This window comes from Macaca nemestrina, chromosome 13 (genome assembly GCF_043159975.1).
Source record: "Macaca nemestrina isolate mMacNem1 chromosome 13, mMacNem.hap1, whole genome shotgun sequence".
Lineage (NCBI taxonomy): Eukaryota > Metazoa > Chordata > Mammalia > Primates > Cercopithecidae > Macaca > Macaca nemestrina.
In genome coordinates this window covers 70,784,727-70,804,580 of record NC_092137.1, presented here as the reverse complement: position 1 = coordinate 70,804,580, position 19,854 = coordinate 70,784,727, and the positions used below count along the sequence as shown (strand labels likewise).

Below are 19,854 nucleotides of genomic sequence, written 5' to 3'. Positions count from 1 at the left end.
TAATGGGGCTTTAAGTAATCTTTATAGCCTTATCACTCCTAATCTTACCAAGAGAAGCCCTGCTACCATTTTCGTGCATGTCCTTCCCAGACTCCTTCATGTCTAATTTCTATTTGTGTTGTTTTGTTTTGCTTTTAAGGAGGATCATCCTATACAGACCTTACTGGAAACCCATTTACTTCACTTACTGTATATCATAAGCACTTTTGTATCATTAACTCTTCCGCTTCTGCATCAATTTAATGGTTACAGAATATTCTTTTGTACCTTTCTCTTCTCTTGCTTTCAAAACAGATTCTTATGAAAGCTATCTTAAAAAAAATCACTGTCACTTTGCAAAAGTGAAATTAGGTGGCTCTTGGGTTGAAATAGTAAAATTGCTCTGTTATCTTTGAATTACCTTAGTTTGGGGGGAAAATTGTTTTGCTGTCTACAAAAACGAAAAGCTGGAAAGCATGCTATACAGGAGCTCTAGGCCTGTCCTAGGCTTTAGGAAGTAAGTGAGAGCCGAGGAGGGGGTGCCCCAGGTGACAACCCAAAGTCCCAGCCATCGGGGGCTCCACCTTCTTGACTGGTAGGGTGGGAGGCGTGGGGTGTGCATGTCAGCTGTTCCTGGATCTGAGCCCCGCATCTTTCCTCTCCCCAGCAGACCCGCCCGTGGCTGCAGCAGTGGTGTCCCATTTTAATGACTGCCCAGATTCCCACACTCAGTTCTGTTTCCATGGAACCTGCAGGTTTTTGGTGCAGGAGGACAAGCCAGCGTGTGTGTAAGTATCCTCTGTTCTCCTGGAGTTCTGGGGCGGGTTCAGTCTGACATCCAATTAGAAGAGCATTTACCTCCACAAGACTTGCCAGAGGCCCAGAGACCCTTGGAACCAGATGTGTCAGAGGATTGGAACAGTGAACTGAGGGACACCTTTTTCAAAACCAGCTGGGTAAAAATCCAGGTTCCAGGGCACCCAGCCCACAGCCACTGAGGTAGAACCCCCGGAAGTTCAAGCCTGAGGCTCTGCATTTTTAACAAGAATCTCAGGTCACTCATGGGTCCAGTAAAGTCTGAAAATTCTTGGATTCAAATTTAATTCATAACTTAGAATTTCTGGAGCACAAGACACTGGGATGGATACCTTTGAGTGGCCAAAGTCTCTAAGATGTGGTCTCTGCCCTCCAGCATCCTCACAGTCCAGGTCATAAAACAAGCCAGAAGCACAGGTGAAGGGCTAGTGTACATAAATGGTAACAGAACCAGGAGCAATTTAGAAATAAAGATGCAGGACATGCATGGTGGTCTCCACACCTGGCTGATCATCATCCTCCTTGGGGGGCTTCTCGAAGTATTACTGAACCCTGCTCTGACCTACGGAATCAGAATCTCAGGGAGTGGGAGCTGGGAATCACATTAGTTCAGAGCCACGGTGATTGCCACAGTCAGCCAGGTTGGGGAAGAAAGTCACTCGAAGAAAGCTCCCCAGAGCAGGTGTTAGGGTTAGACCAGCTGGAGAGAGTAGAGAGGTTGTTCCAGGCCTCACATGCTCGGGGGACCTGCTACTGCAGATGAGCGTGGCTACACCAGGGAGACAGAGAGGAGACCAGCTTAGAGACAAATTGGCGGCCAGAGCCTGTTGAAAGCTGTCTTTATTCTTTAGGCAATGGAAGTCATGTGAGTTTCAGAAAGACATATTTAAAGACCATCAGTCTGTCTATAATAGAATACTATTGGGGGACCTATATTGAACCTTGGCACTATGACATTTGGAGCTGGGTAGTTCTGTTGTGGAAACTGACCTGTATACTGAAGGGTGTCAGCAGTATCCCTGGCCTCTATCTACTAGATGCCAGTAGCACCACTATCCCTGGCTGTGCCAATCAAAAATATCTCCAGACATTGTCAAATGTCCTCTGCAGGGCAAAACTGACCCCAAGTTAAGAGTCACGGATCCATATGAAATTGCCGTTTTTGTAGGTCAAATATGGTTGAGGATCAGCAATTTCATACTCATCGTTAATAAAAACTGGCACCTATTAAGGTTTTGGCTTCATGTCAAGTACTGTTTGAAGTACAATCCATGTGCTAACTCATTTAATCATACTGACCCCATGAAGAAGAAAGAGAGGCTATACCCAGCTCACATAGCAGGGCCTGGACTCAAACCAGCCTCTCTGGCTCCTGAAGCCGAGTTCTTAGCTATGATGCTTAAGGCCATCAGATGCATCAGCCCAGGAGCCTGGGGACCAGGAGAGCCTGCTGCAGTAGGCGGTGTGGGCAGGGCTTTCCTCTGCCTGAGGTGCAGCTGTGTGAGCCTGAGCAGGCCCCTCAGGGTGCCTCTGAGCCTCACCTGGAGAGGAAGAAGGAGAGGCACACTGGCCACCCTCCTCCTCGGAACACCGCAGGGCTAAGAAACTCCTCCAGATGACAGGCCTCCACACTCTGTTAATACAAAGCACGATGATGATGATAGACACTGTCATTATTCATGATTATCATTCTTATTAATAATTAACATACTAGGGGCCCCTGGGGGACTGATGGGGCTGTTTTCATTGGTGCCCTGGTCATTGTGGAAAAACACTGGCCCTGAAGGAAGTTTGCCCTGGTGACCCAGATACCAGAAAGCTTCCCTGTGCAACAGGCAGAAGGTACTCTCCCACCAGCCACGTCCAGGGCTCGGCCCAGAATCAAGCATACAGGCCTCTTGTGCACTGGGCTATGAGTTTAGAGAGTCCTCTTTGGAGAAAAAGGCAGGTCTTTACCAAGTTCTGACCCAAAGTGAGTCAGAAGCTCAGTTTTTCTCCTCAGGTGCCCTCCCCACCAGATCAGGGCTGGTGTAAACTTTCCAAGAGCTGGCAGCCAGGCAAGTCAAGCCACAGCCACCTGTGTGGCAGAGAAGTCCCCTCTTCAGTGTTGGAAGCCTCCTGAACGCTGGGGTGGGTGACTGCTCTCCCACTCCCCTCAGTCCCAAGCCCTGCTCTTGGCCCAAGGGAAATATAACTGTCCATCACATTCACACACCCTTACACTTTGCTAATCAGGGTGATCGGCCATCTCTCCACATTCACATCATATACATTACTATTAGTAGTAATAGTAAGTGCTCAATAAAAGCTTAGTTGGTGGCAGGCATGGTACCCAGCACTCTGCCTACCGTAACCATGGATCCCTCACAACTCCCCTCTCAAGCAGGGATTATTACCCTTGTTGTATAAGTGAGAAATCTGGGGTTCAGAGAAGTTGAGCAACTTGCCCAGAGTCCCAGAGCTAGTAACTGGCAGAGGTGGGGTTCCGTCCCATCATTCCAGCGCCAGAACCCATACTCCCAGCTGCTGCCCAGAGTGTGCTGTGCCTCCGCTTGGCAAAATTCACCTCAAACCACTCAGCTCTTTTGTTTCCAGGCATCTTCCCCCTGCAAATTAACCCTCCTCCTAAGAAAGGTCAGGGTCATCCCCAAGCCCAGTCCCCTGACCACAGACTCTTAACAGGTTTTTCCTATGGGCCAAGTGCAGGGCTACAGAGACAGCTGAGACATACTTGCATTTGGAAAAGCTGACCATCTTGGGGGAGCCACAGCCATGCAAGCAATTACACCTCTTTGCCTCATTTTCCCCTCTGGATCTTGATGGCCCAGGGATGGTATTCAGTCTACAGAAATGCTTTATGTGGCAACAGATAATGAGCCACACTGTTCTTAGGTGACTTTAATCAGTTGTCAGCATTTTAGAAGTCAGATTTCACATTTCCATGCAGACGTCCGTGTCCTCTTGAATAAGCAGAATGGCAACACCGGGCCTGAACTTCCAAACGCAGCTCCTCAGCTGGGACTCACTCAGGTGTGCCGCCCCAGATAGGGCTCGCCCTCTCCAGCCCTTCATTCCCCACCTCTCCCCAAAATTCCCGACAGCAACATGGAACATTGGTCCCTGATCCCCTATTGCCCTGCTGCTCTGCTTACACCAGCCCACTTGGCTCACTTTGCCATCCACGGGACCCCTTGGGGCTTGCATGTGTTCAGCCCTGGGACAGGCCCCTCTGCAGTACTCCTTACCCCCCTGATGGCTTGTGAGCTCTGGGAAGACAGAACCATACCTTATCCCTTTTTGTATTTATAGTACCCAAAAGAATGTTCTAATTAATGAATTCCCTCTAGACCAGAAACACTTGAGTGCATGTAGAGAAAGCAGAACATTCTGTCCCTGCTCCTGTGACTTGCCCAGCCTTGGGAAGCTGACACACACATCCTGGTCAATAAACCTGCAAACCCTGAGGTCAGGCCCCATCTGTCATGGCCTCATCAAGCAAACCCACAGGGAGCCAGGATTCTAGTCTCCAGAGGGAGCCCTTTCTAATAAACTCCGTCTTCCATAAGAACAACAGTCTTTAGGTTTCCAGAGAACCTAAAATGGCATCTCACACTATAAAATGAGGGAAAGAAAAGAAGTTTAAACAAATGACTAGTCACAGACTGCCATAGGTGGTGAAAACTAGCCTTAGATATTTATGCTTCAGGTGAACCCTCGATGGTATTTTACAGCTCCCTTTAATAAATCCCCTAGCTCCCAACCACAGCAGAAAACTAATGGGAAGAGAATTTGCAAAGACAGTAAAGCTATAGAAATGCAAGGTTAGGACTCTCATCACTTTTTCCCCGAGGCAGATTCCTCACACCATTGGTCTGCTGCCTGCAGAAGCCTTCAAACAAAGGAAAGCCGTTGAAGGAAGCCACCCAGGTGACAAGTTTACCCCTGGCAACCAGTTTGAAGTTTCTCACCTGTCCCAAATGCTCCTTGGTGACCCAACTCCCTGACAAGTTTCCCACAGCAAAGTATGAAAGCAAATTCCTGTCAGCCAAGGGAAACACTCCACCTGGCCCTGGCCACAGAACATTCCAGTGGAATCTGAACAGAGTCAAACACCCAAAGAGACCTGACTGCCATCAGTTCATAGCCAGCTGCCTGTGTAACCAAGGTGGCGCCTCCCCAGAGATTAGGATTGGGGCAGTTTTCTTGTTGGTACTCGAGCCCCCTTACATAGATCTATCAGCAGGTGGTGAGGGTAGGGTTAAGAAGGATGGCATCACTCCCATCCACAGGTCTGGAGAAAGTGCAGGTCCTCCCAGAGTGGGGGTCACACACCAGGCAGGAGGACACCGCAGTTAAAGGCATGGACTGGAGGTCAGGTAGACAGAGGTAAAGTCCAGCTGAGTCTCCCATACAAATGACTTGGCCCCTTTAAGCCTCTGTTTCTTTGTGCACAAAATGAGGATACTAATACTTCATAGGATTGTAATGGGGACCCGGTCATGATAATGTATATAGAGCAATTGCTGCCTATGACAAGAGCCACTGGACTCATAAGTAATGGGACTACTTAAATTAATTGATTAAAATTTAGTTTCTCAGTCTCACTAGCCACATTTTAAGGATGTAATACCTCAGGGTAGCTAGTGGCTATTGTATTCATCTGCCCAGCTACAGACTCTGTCATGATCATGGAAAGTTCTATTAGACAGCACCGGAGAACATTCAAGCCCAGTTCCCAGCACAGCATATGAGCTCAAGTGTTTGCTATTGTGGCCGCTGTTGGCATCATCACCGCAGCCAAGGGATGTTGTGAGGTCCTGCTGGAAGGAGTATGTAAGTAGGGCTGACCATACTCCAGCCCTTTCCTACCCAGCCCCCAGAGCACAGAGGTTGTAGGACTTGGTGAATCTGGTTCTTAAAAGGCTGAGAATGCGTGAGTCCAATACACGTGCCCTTGGTCCTAGTGCACCCACTGCCTCATAGCCCTGTGGAATGTGCAGCCAGGTGGGAACCAGCGCCTACCTGAGGCCAAGGAGAGAACAGCAGCTGGGTCAAGTGTGATGATTCATTTGCAGCCAGGTGAGGTGACTCTTCCCACTCCTTCTGTGACTTGTGCCTAAACTAATCAGCATAATTAAGTTTAATATTAGTAGAAGCTTGGGAAGTTTTTTTTTTTAAGTATGTCACTAAACCTTTTTCCTTTTCCGTCATAAAGAGCAACTGAGAAGTACTCCCAATATTACAACTAGGAAGAGAAAAGATCGCCCTCCCCTGCCCACTAGAATCAGCTGGGAGCTTTAAAAATCTTGATGCTCAGGACTGACTCCTAGAGATTCTGATTTAATTGATCTAAAGGTGTGGCCTGGACATCAGGATTTTTGAAAGCTCTGCAGGCAATTTCAATGAGCAGCCAAGGTTGAGAAACATTGGTTTCACTATTAAAAACTTCATGGTGGCTCTCAACTCTGGCTGTGTCAGAATTACCTTTTGGTCCTTTCTTTAAAATGCCCTGGCCCCACTTGCAGAGAGATTTTGATCTGGGAGGTCCCAGCTGTAGGTGAGACCCACTGGGCTGCTTGGGGCTATGAAACAGCGTTCTTGGAGCTCTTCTAGGTCAGGACCTGGAGTCCCAACGATGAGGCAGTTCCCCAGGTGCCTCCCGTGCCTCCCACCTTGGGGAAGTGTTCGCTCAGAAGCATGTTGGGCTCCCTCACTCTGTGGGACTGGGAGTTGAGTGTTTGCAGCTATTACACTAGAGTGATAGGCACTCTTGTTGGCATGAAGACTTTCCTAAGGGGCTGGGCCTCCTGCTGGGGTGGTTTTAAAGCAGAGCTGATTTGCAGGGGCCAGCATGCATGAATGGCAAATGTTCCTCTGGGAGAAAAAGCATGGAAAGTCAGCAAGGTGTGTCCCAGCCCAGGGAGTTGTCTCCCTTGGTGTGTTAAGATGGCACTGTCTGAGGGCACATTTGCACCTTGCCACACTGACAGCGAGGAGACCTCGCTACAGGACAATCAGTAGCCCATCTCTTGTGTCTGATCAGGTTTGTGTTTGTCACTAAATCACTAGCCCGGGGTATCTTCCAATCCAATTTGCATTAACCCAGAAAGGTAGCCTTATTGGGTGAGACTGTTAGTTCCCAAACCTCTAGAAGCTTTTGTTTCTTCATCTGTCAAACAAGGTAAGTAATAGCTGCAACCTCACAGGTCAGTTGCGATTGTTGGGATTAAAAGAGATGATTCATGTAGGAGTTTAGCCTACTGCTTGCAGTAAATGTTACATGTTGTAATTAGCAGTTGGCTGCCACTATTTTATTTAAATGAAATTTACTGGGGTCTCCAGTATTGATGTGTTAAGTCATAGCATTTTTAGAGCTGAATAATAGGTGAGGTGCTAGAATCCCTCTTTCCCAGGGCCTGCTGGTTAGAGTAGAAACGTTTCAAGTTGTGTGAAATTGTCATGGGTAGTTCACCTTCCTATACCCTGAGACTTTCACAAAAGACTCTGCAAATCCTCATTATGGTACCCTTCGCCAGGAGAAAGAAGCACTAACCCTAACCCTAACCTTTTGCAGAGAAGTCTCACTGGCTTGTCTACAACTCCTGGTTACAAATCTGATAATCCACTCCAAAGCCCAGGCTCCCCGGCCCCATTCCCTTCAGTGGTTCACCAGAGGTTTCTGTAGAGCTAAGCCTGGCCCTGCCCTGCAAGAGCAAGAAGGCTGGGGCCAGAAGTGAAACAGTTGGAGAAGAGCAGTCAGAAAGGTGGGCATAGTCCTGGGGGGTTCAAGGAGGAGAGGTTAGGGAGATCAAAGTGAGCTATGGAAGAATGGATGGATGGGTGACAAAAAGGAATGTGAATGAGTCTGTAAATTACATTCTTCTGGAGAATGTGATCCTTGGAATGGAGCCTGAGGAGGAGGATAAGGAATGATAGAATGATATTGCAGGTGGAGAAGGTAGCCAGAGTTGAGATTCACAGTGGAGGGTAGTTGTTCATTCATTCTGCAGGTGTGTCCTGAGTCCCCACATGCTGGGAACTGTGCTAGGTGCAGTGTGTGGATTGGCAACAACTTGGATTGGCTGGAACCTAGGTGGGTGGGAGATAAAGTAGAGGCGTGGAATAGGGCCCTGTGGGAGAGAGGGCTAGCTATCACAGAGGAAGCGCACAACTCAGGGACCTCATCTGGAAGGTCGGAGAGCCATCTGGGTGCAGCGTGAAAACTTGAGGAGCTAGAGGGAGGGACCCTTTGCAGGATTTTCTTGAGATATGGACGGCTTAGATTTATGCACTGCCTAAGACTGTTGCTTATCACCTCTCAGCCTGGAGTCTAATCCACTCTCCGCCTCCACCTCATAGGAAAGGGCTGGTGCCTGCGGGGAGAGCTGTTTCTTGACCTTTGCCTTTATGTAATTTTGTTATTAAAATCAAAGCAAGCAAACAAACAATAAAACCCTGTCCCTGTCCCATAGCCCCCTGAGCCATTGAAAGTCACTGTTCTTATTCAGAGTTCTGTGATCCCCTCTCAGTGTGCCTGGTCTTCAAAGGCCTTTTAATCTAAAAGTGAAGGTTAGAGGCTAATTAATCAAAAGATAAACTCTTTTAAAAAGTTTAGCTATCATTGCCATGTCTAGGGGAGAAACAAAACAAAACAAAACTTTAAATCTAGCATAGGATATGGGGCGGCTCTGCTGAAGTCCCCACCGGCAGGCCGGGCGCGGTGGCTCACGCCTGTGATCCCAGCACTTTGGGAGGCCGAGGCGGGCGGATCACCTGAGGTCAAGAGCTGGAGACCAGCCTGGCCAACATGGTGAAATCCCGTCGCTACTAAAAATACAAACATTAGCCAGGCGTGGTGGCATGTGCCTGTAATCCCTGCTACTCAGGAGGCCAAGGCAGGAGAATCGCTTGAACTCAGGAGACGGAGGTTGCAATGAGCTGAGATCCCGCCACTGTACTCCAGGCTGGGTGACAAGAGCGAGACTCCATCTCAAAAAACAAAGAAGTCCCCCCTGGCAAAGGAGGTGGTGATCTTACATTTCTATTGACAATAAGAATGTTACTCCATACAAAGGGACCAGTGTCTAAGCTAAGTATCTTTTATTGAGAAGAATCACATGCTTGGGGGATTAGTGGCTCAGGGTGAGGGGATGCCTGTAGAAGAAAATGACCATCCCATCCTTATGGCCAGGGCACATCCTGAAGCACTTTTGAGACCCACTCGTGCATAGCAGGGGGCTGTGATTAAAAGATTAATGCCAAAGAACCTCTGAATGGTAGCAATACCAGGAATTACATCACCTGGTGTTGGCACCACACTGTACAGGCTACACGCACATTCAAACATGACCTTGCTTATGCCTTTACTAAGCCTGGTATGGAGGTAGACCAGGTATTGATGGACAGGAGGACACCAGGGTTCACAGGAGAGTAGTGACGTCTACAGTCCTACAGTGACCAGGTAGTAGTGCTGGGTAATCTGGTAGATACTTGAAGAACTAATTAAACTTGATGAAGAAGATAAAAAGGCAAACCACAGCCTATGTCTCCACTGGGTTCAGATGTTTTCTTTCTCATCACCAGAAATTCTGAAAATACACATTTGGTTTAAAAATAACCTGGATTTTTTATGAACTGCCAAAATGAAGCCTGTGTCATGAACACATTTACTGCCTTTATTCCTCCAGGATGTGGCACAGTCACAATAGTCATGGATTGCTTCAGGCGTAGCTTGCCTCCTCAGATGACAAGGATGATTCGATTCCCCTTCCTTCTCCACATAAGCGGTGCTGCCTGCAGCAGGGACGCAGGAGGCATTTTGCTGACACCTTTCCCTCCAGTTGCAAAAGCTGGCAGGGCCCCTTTGGGCTTTACCTGCAGGCTCTGGGTCCCTCCAGGCAAGCCCTCCGTGGAGAGCTAGGGTAACAAGACCTTTTGTCAGGAGAGTGCACTGACGTTCCTTTCTTCCCCAGCTGCCATTCTGGGTACGTTGGTGCACGCTGTGAGCATGCGGACCTCCTGGCTGTGGTGGCCGCCAGTCAGAAGAAGCAGGCCATCACCGCCTTGGTGGTGGTCTCCATCGTGGCCCTGGCTGTCCTTATCATCACATGTGTGCTGATACAGTGAGTACTTGCTGCTCCTAAGGCCAGGTCCCCTGCCTGCCTCCCCTGCCAGGGACATCTGCAGTACATCCAGATAACAGGGCCACCTCAGCACAGCTTATTGCTGCGATGTCTGAGTGGTGTCAGCAAAGCTAAATGCTACTTTGATGACTGTTGGCATGGCATGGCAGCCAAGCTGCATGAAGGCCTCGTACATGCTGGGTGGATCCCCAACTAGGGGGTTCATGCACCGTGGAGGCCAGTGCAGAACCAAAGGCATGCTGGTTCTTTCCACGGTTGTGTTGGAGTCTTCAGAATAGTGATGAAGTGGGCAGGTCCTCCAGAGAGGACTGGAGACAGCTCCTAGCCTCCTTCCAGCAGCAGCAAACGTGCTTTCTCTCTACAGAAGTCATTTTGCAAATACTAAACCATGTCGAGGGCCATTGTTGCTGTTACAGGCTGATGACCATCGCTCTGTACAGCTCTTCCTCTTTGTCCACTTCTCCGCCCCTCCTCATCCTCCAAAACTCAGTTACTGTGTTGTATCTTCCACGAAGCCTCCCTGGGGCCCAGACCAGGAGAGACCTTTTCAGGTGTGTCTTGGCCCCACTTGCTTGCCCATATCTCCTGACTGGACTGCTCTGCAGCGTCAGAGACCCTGGGAATACAGTGCCATATTCCTGGCATTTGGAACGATGCCAGATTTATTCCCTGGAAATATCTGAAGTCTGAATCTTAGGGGATTTGTTAGGTTTGTGCAAAAGTAACTGCGGTTTTCACTATTACTTTTTAAGACCAAAACCACAATTACTTTTGCACCAACCTGATATACCTGATTGGATATGCACAAGGAAGTCTCAGAGCAGTTAAAGGCTGCCACTCAATTCAGTGTAGGTTAACTCATGGTGGAGACGATCAGTGGGTGGGCCCCTCTGGCAAGGTTGTGGTCGGTAGCTACATGTCGATGCAGGAAGCCAAACTTATACCCTCCAAGGTTGCCTAAGGTTTGGACAGATAAACAAACTGTCCCTTTGGTTTGTGGCTCTTGAGACATCTGAAACACATGCCCCTGGTTCTGGTAACAGTGGGGCACCCCTTAGAGTCCCAGCTTGTTGACAGTAGCCACAGCTTGCTCACATCCTTCTCCTGGACCAAGGCAGCACTGAGTGGTGAGGGATGGGGTCTGAGCTGGGTTGCCCTTTCCGTCCCCTCCAGGCAGTATCCATTCTGCCTCCAGAGGCCTTGGAAAAACATGTTTGCTGGGAGAAGACAAGCAGCTCTGGTTCAGACTGGGCCAGAGCCCAGGCTGGGCCACTCAGAAGGACCCTCCTCAAGGAGCAGGAGCAAGCTAGTGGGCTGCCAGCCTTACTTCTCATGGCCAGTAGCTGTGTGTGCTGCCCCATCCTTCCATTGTCCTGTTTCTGTGGCCAGGAGGGTCACAGGGACTTAGGAATAAGACTGGGGGCCCATGTGGGCCTCCCCAGAGGGACCTAAGAGCTAATTTTGGCAGATTGTCTGGAAACAGGAATGATCTAGATGCCTAGACAGCATCTTTCATTTCCAGGGAGGCAGCCAGTCCCAACTCCTGTGTCTCTTCCCAGCCTTGGTCTCCCTGCCAGAGACCAAGTTCAGAATTCATGAGCCAGAGACTAAGCTCTCACTCCTGCCAGGCTGCTGGCTTCCTGGGCTTAGGGCCCTCCTGAGTTGCAGGGTCCAAGTTGGGACCAGCTTGTCCCATGCTGGAGGGATCTAGAGGCCTTGATCCCATTGCCCTGGGATGCTCCAGTCTGGGAAGTGACAAGGACAAGCCCACCTGGCTGGCTGACTGTGAGAAAGTAGTCATTGATGGCTCTGGAACCAAGGCCTTTAGAGCCCCCTGGCATGGGATGTGCTGTTTCCAGTCCAGACTCTGCAACTCAGGAGGGCCTCATGCCCAGGCACACTGCTCTGGGCTCTCAGTTTTCACCTGTGACATAAGCAGGTTGGGCGGGAAGGTCTCAGAGCCTCCTCCTAGCCCTCCTGTCCAAAGATTCAGGGGCTCCAGTAACCTGTCCAGCTTCTCACTGCAGGACAGTGCCAAGACAGGGACTGGGATGGGAATCATGAAATGCCCACTGGATACCAAGAGAGAAGCCCAGCAACAGTCTTATTTCTTCATCTCTGCCACCTGGCTCATCTTAGGAAATTTCTCCTAACTCCAGCCCTAGCCCAGGAACACATAAATTATATATGCATTAAGGTTAGAATGAGTGGAAATGAAGTTCTCCACGATATCCCAAGGGAAACGGCTGGCAGCATCTGTGGGTAACTCCTCTCTCACTCAGTGCTTTCTTTTCTCTTCTTCTTTTGGGGCTTTTTTTTTTTCTTGCAAACTCTGAAAACTCTCCATTCCTGCCCACAGAGGGAGGACTCCGGGTCACAAAGGTTTACAGAGAGGGTAGATGTTCCAAAACTAGAGAAGTTTAGTCCTGAGAGCAGGATTCAAAGCCATTGAGATCCATAACTCATTCTTCCATTTTTTTTTCCATGGGTCAATTCAGCCATCCAAGTTCCCTGTTCTGCTACTGGCAATACCAGATGAATAACCTCTTCCTAAACCCCCACAGCCATGCCAGCTGGAGGTGGCCACTTTATCCCAGTCCTTTGTCCCAATTCTGAGGCCATTACACTTGTGGAGTTACCCACCTGGTTCTTTATCAAGAAAGCCAGGTGGAGGACCAGTTCCCTCTGACGGCTGGGGAAGCTGGAGCCAGGTTGGCTTGCAGAAATGGAGCAAATACTTGAGGGCAGCCAACAGATGCTTCTGTTGTTGGCCAGCATCTGCCCCAAAAAACCACTGCCCTATCAAGCCCTCACCCCGCTATGGTGCGTGTCCCTCTAGAAGCCCCCATGGGGAGCTAGTTTAGAGCTGGAGCTGCCCAGCAGGGCCCTTGGGCAGATGCTGTGCCACCCCGGCCCTCCTGCCAGGCTCCTGCCCAGACTGGGTCCCCTGTGTCTTTGCAGCTGCTGCCAGGTCCGAAAACACTGTGAGTGGTGCCGCGCCCTCATCTGCCGGCACGAGAAGCCCAGCGCCCTCCTAAAGGGAAGAACCGCTTGCTGCCACTCAGAAACAGGTAACGAGCCTCTTCTCTGGTGGGAGACACTATTGGGTGGAGAAAACGACCACTTTCTCCAAGTCAGGGCAGAGGTTCCTGGAGTATGAAGCAGGAAGAGGGGAGAAAAGGAAGAGACTGTCTCATTCTACCAAGTCAGGTTTAGCTTATTCATAGGTGCCTTTTACTTAGGAGGGACCCCTTATATCCTGGCTGGTGGCTGTGGGACCTTTGACAAGTTACTCAACCTCTCAGAGCCTCGAGTTGTTTTGTTTTGTTTTGTTTTGTTTCTGTTTTTTGAGATGGAGTCTTACTCTGTCACCCAGGCTGGAGTGCAATGGTACGATCTGGACTCACTGCAACCTCCAACTCCCGGTTTCAAGTGATTCTCCTGCCTCAGCCTCTCGAGTAGCTGGGATTACAGGCTGCCCTCCACCACGCCTAGATAATTTTTGTATTTTTAGTAGAGACAGGGTTTCGCCGGGGTCAGGCTGGTCTCGAACTCCTGACCTCAAGTGATCTGCCCACCTCAGCCTCCCAAAGGGCTGGGATTACAGGCGTGAGCCATTGTGGCCGGCTTAGCCTTGGTTTTCTTATTCTTAAAAAGATGTTGTGCAAATTGCATGAGTACTGATATAAAATACCTAGTATAGTGTATCATCCAAATTGTAGGCACTCAAGAGATGTTCATTCTCTTTCCCTTGAGCGAGTCACTTCCCCTTTTTCATCTGTAAAAGGAGGCATTTGGCCTATAGAAGGTCTCTAAGGACTTTAAAACCCTTCCTATGATCTGCATTAAGTGTACCTTTTTTCCTGGACATTTTCGCCAACATCCATAAAGAAGATTGGACATCAGGATGTGGGGCCCAGCTTGCACCTCAGGAGCCTCCTCGGAGCATCAGTGGCTCTGGGCTCATGGAGGTGAAGAGTCCTTCATCCAAACAGGGAAGGAAAAGTCTCACACCGGCCAGCTTTTCGGGGATGCGGTTTTGACCAAGAGAGCCCATCGTAAAGTTCTTCTTGAGGACATAGTGGGTCAGGAGACAGTCATTAAAGCGAATCCGCCCAGAAGTGTCCTTCCCTAGTAAACAGTTGGTGTTCAGAAGTTCCAGGGTCCATGGAGAGGGTAGGGAGGAAGGCTGCTGGGAGTCTGGACACACGTGTGTTCATTAGAGCTCGTGGTCATCTGGAGGGAGCTGAAGGCTCAAGAACACATGCATTTGTTCTTTATTTCAATCACCATAGTCACTGTGTGCAGTAAGTGAGCACACACAGACTGTGCAGGAGCAGCACTTGAGATTAGGAGCCATAGCTCTTGAGGATGCAAATCCATTCAGCCTTACAGTGGCCTTAGGAAGAGGATGGTTCATGAGTGATGTGGGTAAACTGAGTCTGCTGACAGCCTGCTTGGGTCCCACTGGGAGTCAGTGGGGGAGTGAGGATGAGAACTAGGGCCTCTAAAGACCCCTCTCCACATCTCCTTTCAATCACCTTGGGCTAATCCATTGAGCTAATGAAGATAAATCTTTTTATTTTTTCTTTTAGCACCAATAGAAACATGTTTTTAATCTTTTAAGAAAATTTGTAATAGATTCTGTAGCATTCGTCTGAACCTAACAGAGTCATTTGGGGTGGAGTAAGTTTCTCGTTAATGTCACTTCTTCTCTACCCACATTTAAGAAGTTAGCTCTAAGCCTGGGGATGGGTCTGGCCTTTAGAGATGGCCACCTGGGCTGAAGTCCCTTTCCCTCAGATGGTGCATATCACCACCTCATGTAGCACCTGCCAGGCCTGCTGGGCCTAAAGGATGGGTGAACCAGGGGTACTCACCTGTGAGCACCTCCAGAGGAACCATGGCAAGGACCTAGAAAGATGTCCAGACTAAGTTGAACTCAGGAACTGAGGATGGTCCATGCTGCCTCACCACAACAGATACAGAGGATACCCTCAGGGCCCAGCCATTGAAAAATAAATGGGTCCATTCTTGTATGGCCTCAGGGGAAGCCTTTCTGCCACCAGAGCCCTGGACCAGGGCTGCCCACCAAGTCACCCCTTACAGAAGCTGGCTGCAGGCCAGATTAAAATGATACCCTCACAACAGGGGGCATCCCCCTGCTCCCCCACGTATGCCTTCCTTCTGCTACCACTCACTCACTCACTCACTCACTTTCAATCAGTCTCTCTAGCTTCCTTTGGCACTGAAAGCACAATGTCAGAGGTTGCGGTCCCCAAGACTGAACCAGCAGAATTTGGACTCAGGCCTAACTCCCCGAGAGAACTTGGTGATAATTGGCTGTGCCATCTCCAAGTCTCTTTCCTAAGCTTATTTTCCCAACATGGCCAGGGTGTGGCCCACAGTACCTAACCCGTTTTTCCTTCCTGCCAGTGGTCTGACGAGTCCAGAGGAATTTGGCCAGGCGGACTGTGGCAGATCGATAAAGAAAGGCTTCTTCAGGACAGCACTGCCAGAGATGCCTGGACGTGCCACAGACCTTCCTACTTGGCCTACAATCACCTGTGCAGCCTTTTGTGGGCCTTCAAAACTCTGTTGAGAACTCTGTCTGCTTGGGGTTATTCAGTGTGACCTAGAGAAGAAATCGGTGGACCACGATTTCAAGACTGGTTAAAAAAGAACTGCAAAGAGACGGACTCCTGTTCACCTAGGTGAGGCGTGTGCATCAGTTGGTGTCTGAGTCCAGATGTGTGCAGTTGTCTTCTGCCAGCCATGGATTCCGGGCTACATATTTCTTTTTAATGGGCCACCTCCCCACAACGGAATTCTGCCCAACACAGGAGATTTCTGTAGTTATTGTTTTCTATCATCCACCTACTGGGGAAGAAAGTGAAGGAGGGGAAACTGTTTAATGTCACATGAAGACCCCAGCTTTAAGAGAAGCTGTATCCTCTAACCACGAGACCCTCGACCAGCCCAACATCTTCCATGGACACATGACATTGAAGACTGTCCTAAGCTATTGCCACCCTTGGAGATAATGTCTTATTTATTAGATGGATAATGGTTTCATTTTTAATCTCTTAAGTCAATGTAAAAAGCATAAAACCCCTTCAGACTTCTACATTCATGATGTATGTGTTGCTGACTGAAAAGCTGTACTGATTAGAAATGTCTGGCCTCTTCAAGACAGCTAAGGCTTGGGAAAAGTCTTCTGGGGTGTGGAGATGGAACCAGAGGCTGGGTTACTGGTAGGAACAAAGGTAGGAGTTCAGAAGTGGTGCCATTGAAGCCACAAAGCCAGTAAATGCCTCAATACATTCTGGGAGAAAACTTAGCAAATCCATCAGCAGGAATCTGTCCCCTCTGTTGAGGAGAGAGGAAGAATGTGTGTGTCTACACAGGATAAACCCAATACATACTGTACTGCTCAGTGATTAAATGGGCTCACTTCCTCATGAGCCCTTCGTGAGTATGTTTAGAAATAGAGCATTAGCCATGAGCCATGGGCATTTCAGGCCAAATCCATGAAAGGGGGACCAGTCGTTTATTTTTCATTTTGTTGCTTGGTTGGTTTGTTGCTTTATTTTTAAAAGGAGAAGTTTAACTTTGCTATTTATTTTCGAGCACTAGGAAAACTATTCCATTATTTTTTTTTCTTCATTTCCATTCAGGATGCCGGTTTTATTAATAAAAACTCTAATAAGTCACCTCCACTATGTGGGTCTTCCTTTCCCCGCAAGAGAAGGAGCAATTGTTCCCCTGAGCACCTGGGTCCGTCTGACCCGTGGGGCCTGCCTGTGAGAAGCAGTGGGCCCCTTCAAATACAGAGTGGATAGCTCATCCCTAGGAATTTTCATTGAAATTTGGAGACAGAGTAACGAAGAAATAATATATAAACTCCTTATGTGAGGAAATGCTACTAATATTTGAAAAGTGAAAGATTTCTCCCTACTAACTCTTAAGTGCACCTAGCTTACTACATCATGAAAGGTACATTTAAAATATGTCAAATTGGCTTGAACTTTTCAGAGAATTTTGTCTTCCCCCTAATTCTTCTTCCTTGGTCTGGAAGAACGATTTCTATGAATTTTCTCTTTTTTATATATATAATTCAGACAATTCTGACCCATGTCTTCACTTTGGGCACTCTTATTTAACAATGCCACACTGGAAGCACTAAATGCAGACCTCAGATCTGTTCAGAGCTGACCTCCCAGCAACATAGTTGACACAGCTCCAGGTTTTTAAATTATTAAAATAAGTTCAAGTTTACATCCCTTGGGCCAGATATGTGGGTTGAGGCTTGACTGTAGCATCCTGCTTAGAGACCAATCAATGGACACTGGTTTTTAGACCTCTATTGATCAGTAGTTAGCATCCAAGAGACTTTGCAGAGGCATGGGAAGATGAGGCGGGACAGATGGCAGAAGCAGAGGTTCTCTGCAAAGACTTGAGATTTAGTGTCTGTGAATGCTCTGGTTCCTAGGTCCAGCAAGTCACACCTGCCAGTGCCCTCATCCTTATGCCCATAACACACACACAGTGAGAGGCCTCAAATATACACCTCCCTAGAAGTGCCTTCTAAGTCAGTTCTTTGGAAACCAGCAGGTCTGAAAAAGAGGCTGCATCAAGGCAAGCCTGGTTAGACCACTGTCCATGCCTCAGGATAGAACAGCCTGGCTTATTTGCAGATTTTTCTTCTAGAAATCAAATAACTGATAAGCATTGGATCCCTCTGCCATTTAATGGCAATGGTAGTCTTTGGTTAGCTGTAAAAATACTCCATTTCAGGTTAAAAATGCACCTTCTAATCCATCTCTGCACGCTCCCTGTGTTTCCTTGCCCTTTAGAAAATGAATTGTTCACTACAATTAGAGAATCATTTAACATCCTGACCTGGTAAGCTCCCACACACCTGGCAGTGGGGAGCATCGCTGTTTCCAATGGCTCAGGAGACAATGAAAAGCCCCCATTTAAAAAAATAACAAACATTTTTTAAAAGGCCTCCAATACTCTTATGGAGCCTGGATTTTCCCACTGCTCTACAGGCTGTGACTTTGTTTAAGCATCCTGGCAGGAAATGTTTTCTTCTACATGGAAAGATAGACAGCAGCCAACCCTGATCTGGAAGACAGGGCCCCAGCTGGACACACATGGAACCCAGCCAGGGATGCGCTGGCCATTGTGTCCCTGCGGGAGAGATGGGCAGAATGGCCCTGGAGTCCTTTTTCCTGAGAAAGGAGGAAAAGGTGGGATTGACACTCACCCACCCACACTGGTAAGGGAGGAGAATTTGTGCTTCTGGAGCTTCTCAAGGAATTGTGTTTTGCGAGTACAGAAAACTGTCTGTTGTCTTCAAGCCAGGTTTTCCAGGGCACATGGGTCATCAGTTGCTTTTTCAGTCAGTTTGGCCGGGATGGACTAATGAGGCTCTAACACTGCTCAGGAGACCTCTGCCCTCTAGTTGGTTCTGGGCTTTGATCTCTTCCTACCTGCCCAGTCACGGAGGGAGGAATGACTCAAATGCCCAAAACCAAGAGGACGTTGCAGAAGTAAGACAAGCATGTGTATATTTTTAAGTGTTCTAACATAAGACCTGTTCTCCCTAGCCATTGATTTACCAGGCTTTCTGAAAGGTCTAATGGTTCACACGCAGAGAGAGAGAGTACTGAAAAAGCAACTCCTCTTCCTAGTCTTAATAATTTACTAAAATGGTCAACTTTTCATTATCTTTATTATAATAAACCTGATGCTTTTTTTTTTTAGAACTCCTTACTCTGACATCTGTATATGTTGCACTGAAAAGGTTAATATTTAATGTTTTAATTTATTTTGTGTGGTAAGTTAATTTTGATTTCTGTAATGTGTTCATGTGATTAGCAGTTCTTTTCCTTAATATCTGAATTATACTTCAAGAGTAGTGAGCAATATAAGATGCAATTGTGTTTTTCAGTAATGTGCATTGTTATTCAGTTGTACTGTACCTTATTTGGAAGGATGAAGGAATGAATTTTTTTTCCTAAGTCAAGACTGGAGTGTTTCTTTAATGAGATTAGGATACCGCTCAAGAAAATGAAGACTTTTCTCTGCAAATGTGATTGATGTGGAAAAATTAGATGATCTGTTACAAAATGTAGAAATCCTATAATTAACCACAGTTGATCCCTGTCTTCTTGAAGAATTCAAGTTCTCTGAAGCTCTTCCCAGTATATAAGTACTTAGTAGACTATGTGTCCAATAATGCTAATTGATGTGGTGGAAAATATACAATCTCTGCCACTGCAGGAATTGAAATCTGGTGGAGAAGACAGACAGATATGCTGAGAATAATTCTGGACTATTTCTAGACAATACAAATAAGCCATGAAATTATAAGGTAGAGAATATATGTTAACAGTGGTGGTTCTCAAAGCATGGTTCCAGACCTGCAGCATTGGTATAACCTGTGAACTTGTTAGGAATGCAATTCTTTGGGCTCCAGCCCAGACCTACTATACTGTGAGGGTGCTCCACACTCTTTCTGCCCTCTGGGTGATTCTAATACATACTCAAAATTTTTAAATATTTTTTAATTTTGTAGAGAGACAGGGTCTCCCTGTGTTTTCCAGGCTGGTTTCAAACTCCTGGACTCAAGCGATCCTCCACCTTGGCCTCAGAGTTCTGGGATTATAGGCGTGGGCCACTGCGCTTGGCTGATGCTCAAATTTAAGAACTACTATGCTACGGGACTCAGTGAAAGGACAACTTAGTGTTGAACTACAGTTTTATGGAAAAGCTTTGAAGAGGCTTTGCAGAAGAAGTGAAACACAATTTACCTCTTGGAGTTCAAATGTAATAGCCATCAGAAAGCGTAGCCTTGAATGAAGGATCTTCTCTGCTCAGCCTAGTTGAAGAAAAAAAATAGATCTGT

At 47.7% G+C, this 19,854-nt stretch overlaps 1 protein-coding gene across 2 annotated transcripts in view; it reads left to right on the top strand.

Moving 5' to 3' along the window:
* LOC105465222 (transforming growth factor alpha) overlaps positions 1-18,967 on the top strand; it is a 108,320-nt gene extending 89,353 nt beyond the window's left edge. The window contains exons 3-6 of one of the 2 annotated variants that reach the window (XM_011713509.3): positions 647-767; positions 9,768-9,917; positions 12,900-13,009; positions 15,375-18,967. In XM_011713509.3, coding sequence (XP_011711811.1) covers positions 647-767; positions 9,768-9,917; positions 12,900-13,009; positions 15,375-15,382 — 389 coding nt within the window. In that variant the 3' untranslated portion in view covers positions 15,383-18,967. The remainder of the gene's footprint in view (positions 1-646; positions 768-9,767; positions 9,918-12,899; positions 13,010-15,374) is intronic. The other variant, XM_071076885.1, reaches the window with a different exon arrangement.
* The last annotated feature ends 887 nt before the right edge of the window (positions 18,968-19,854 follow it).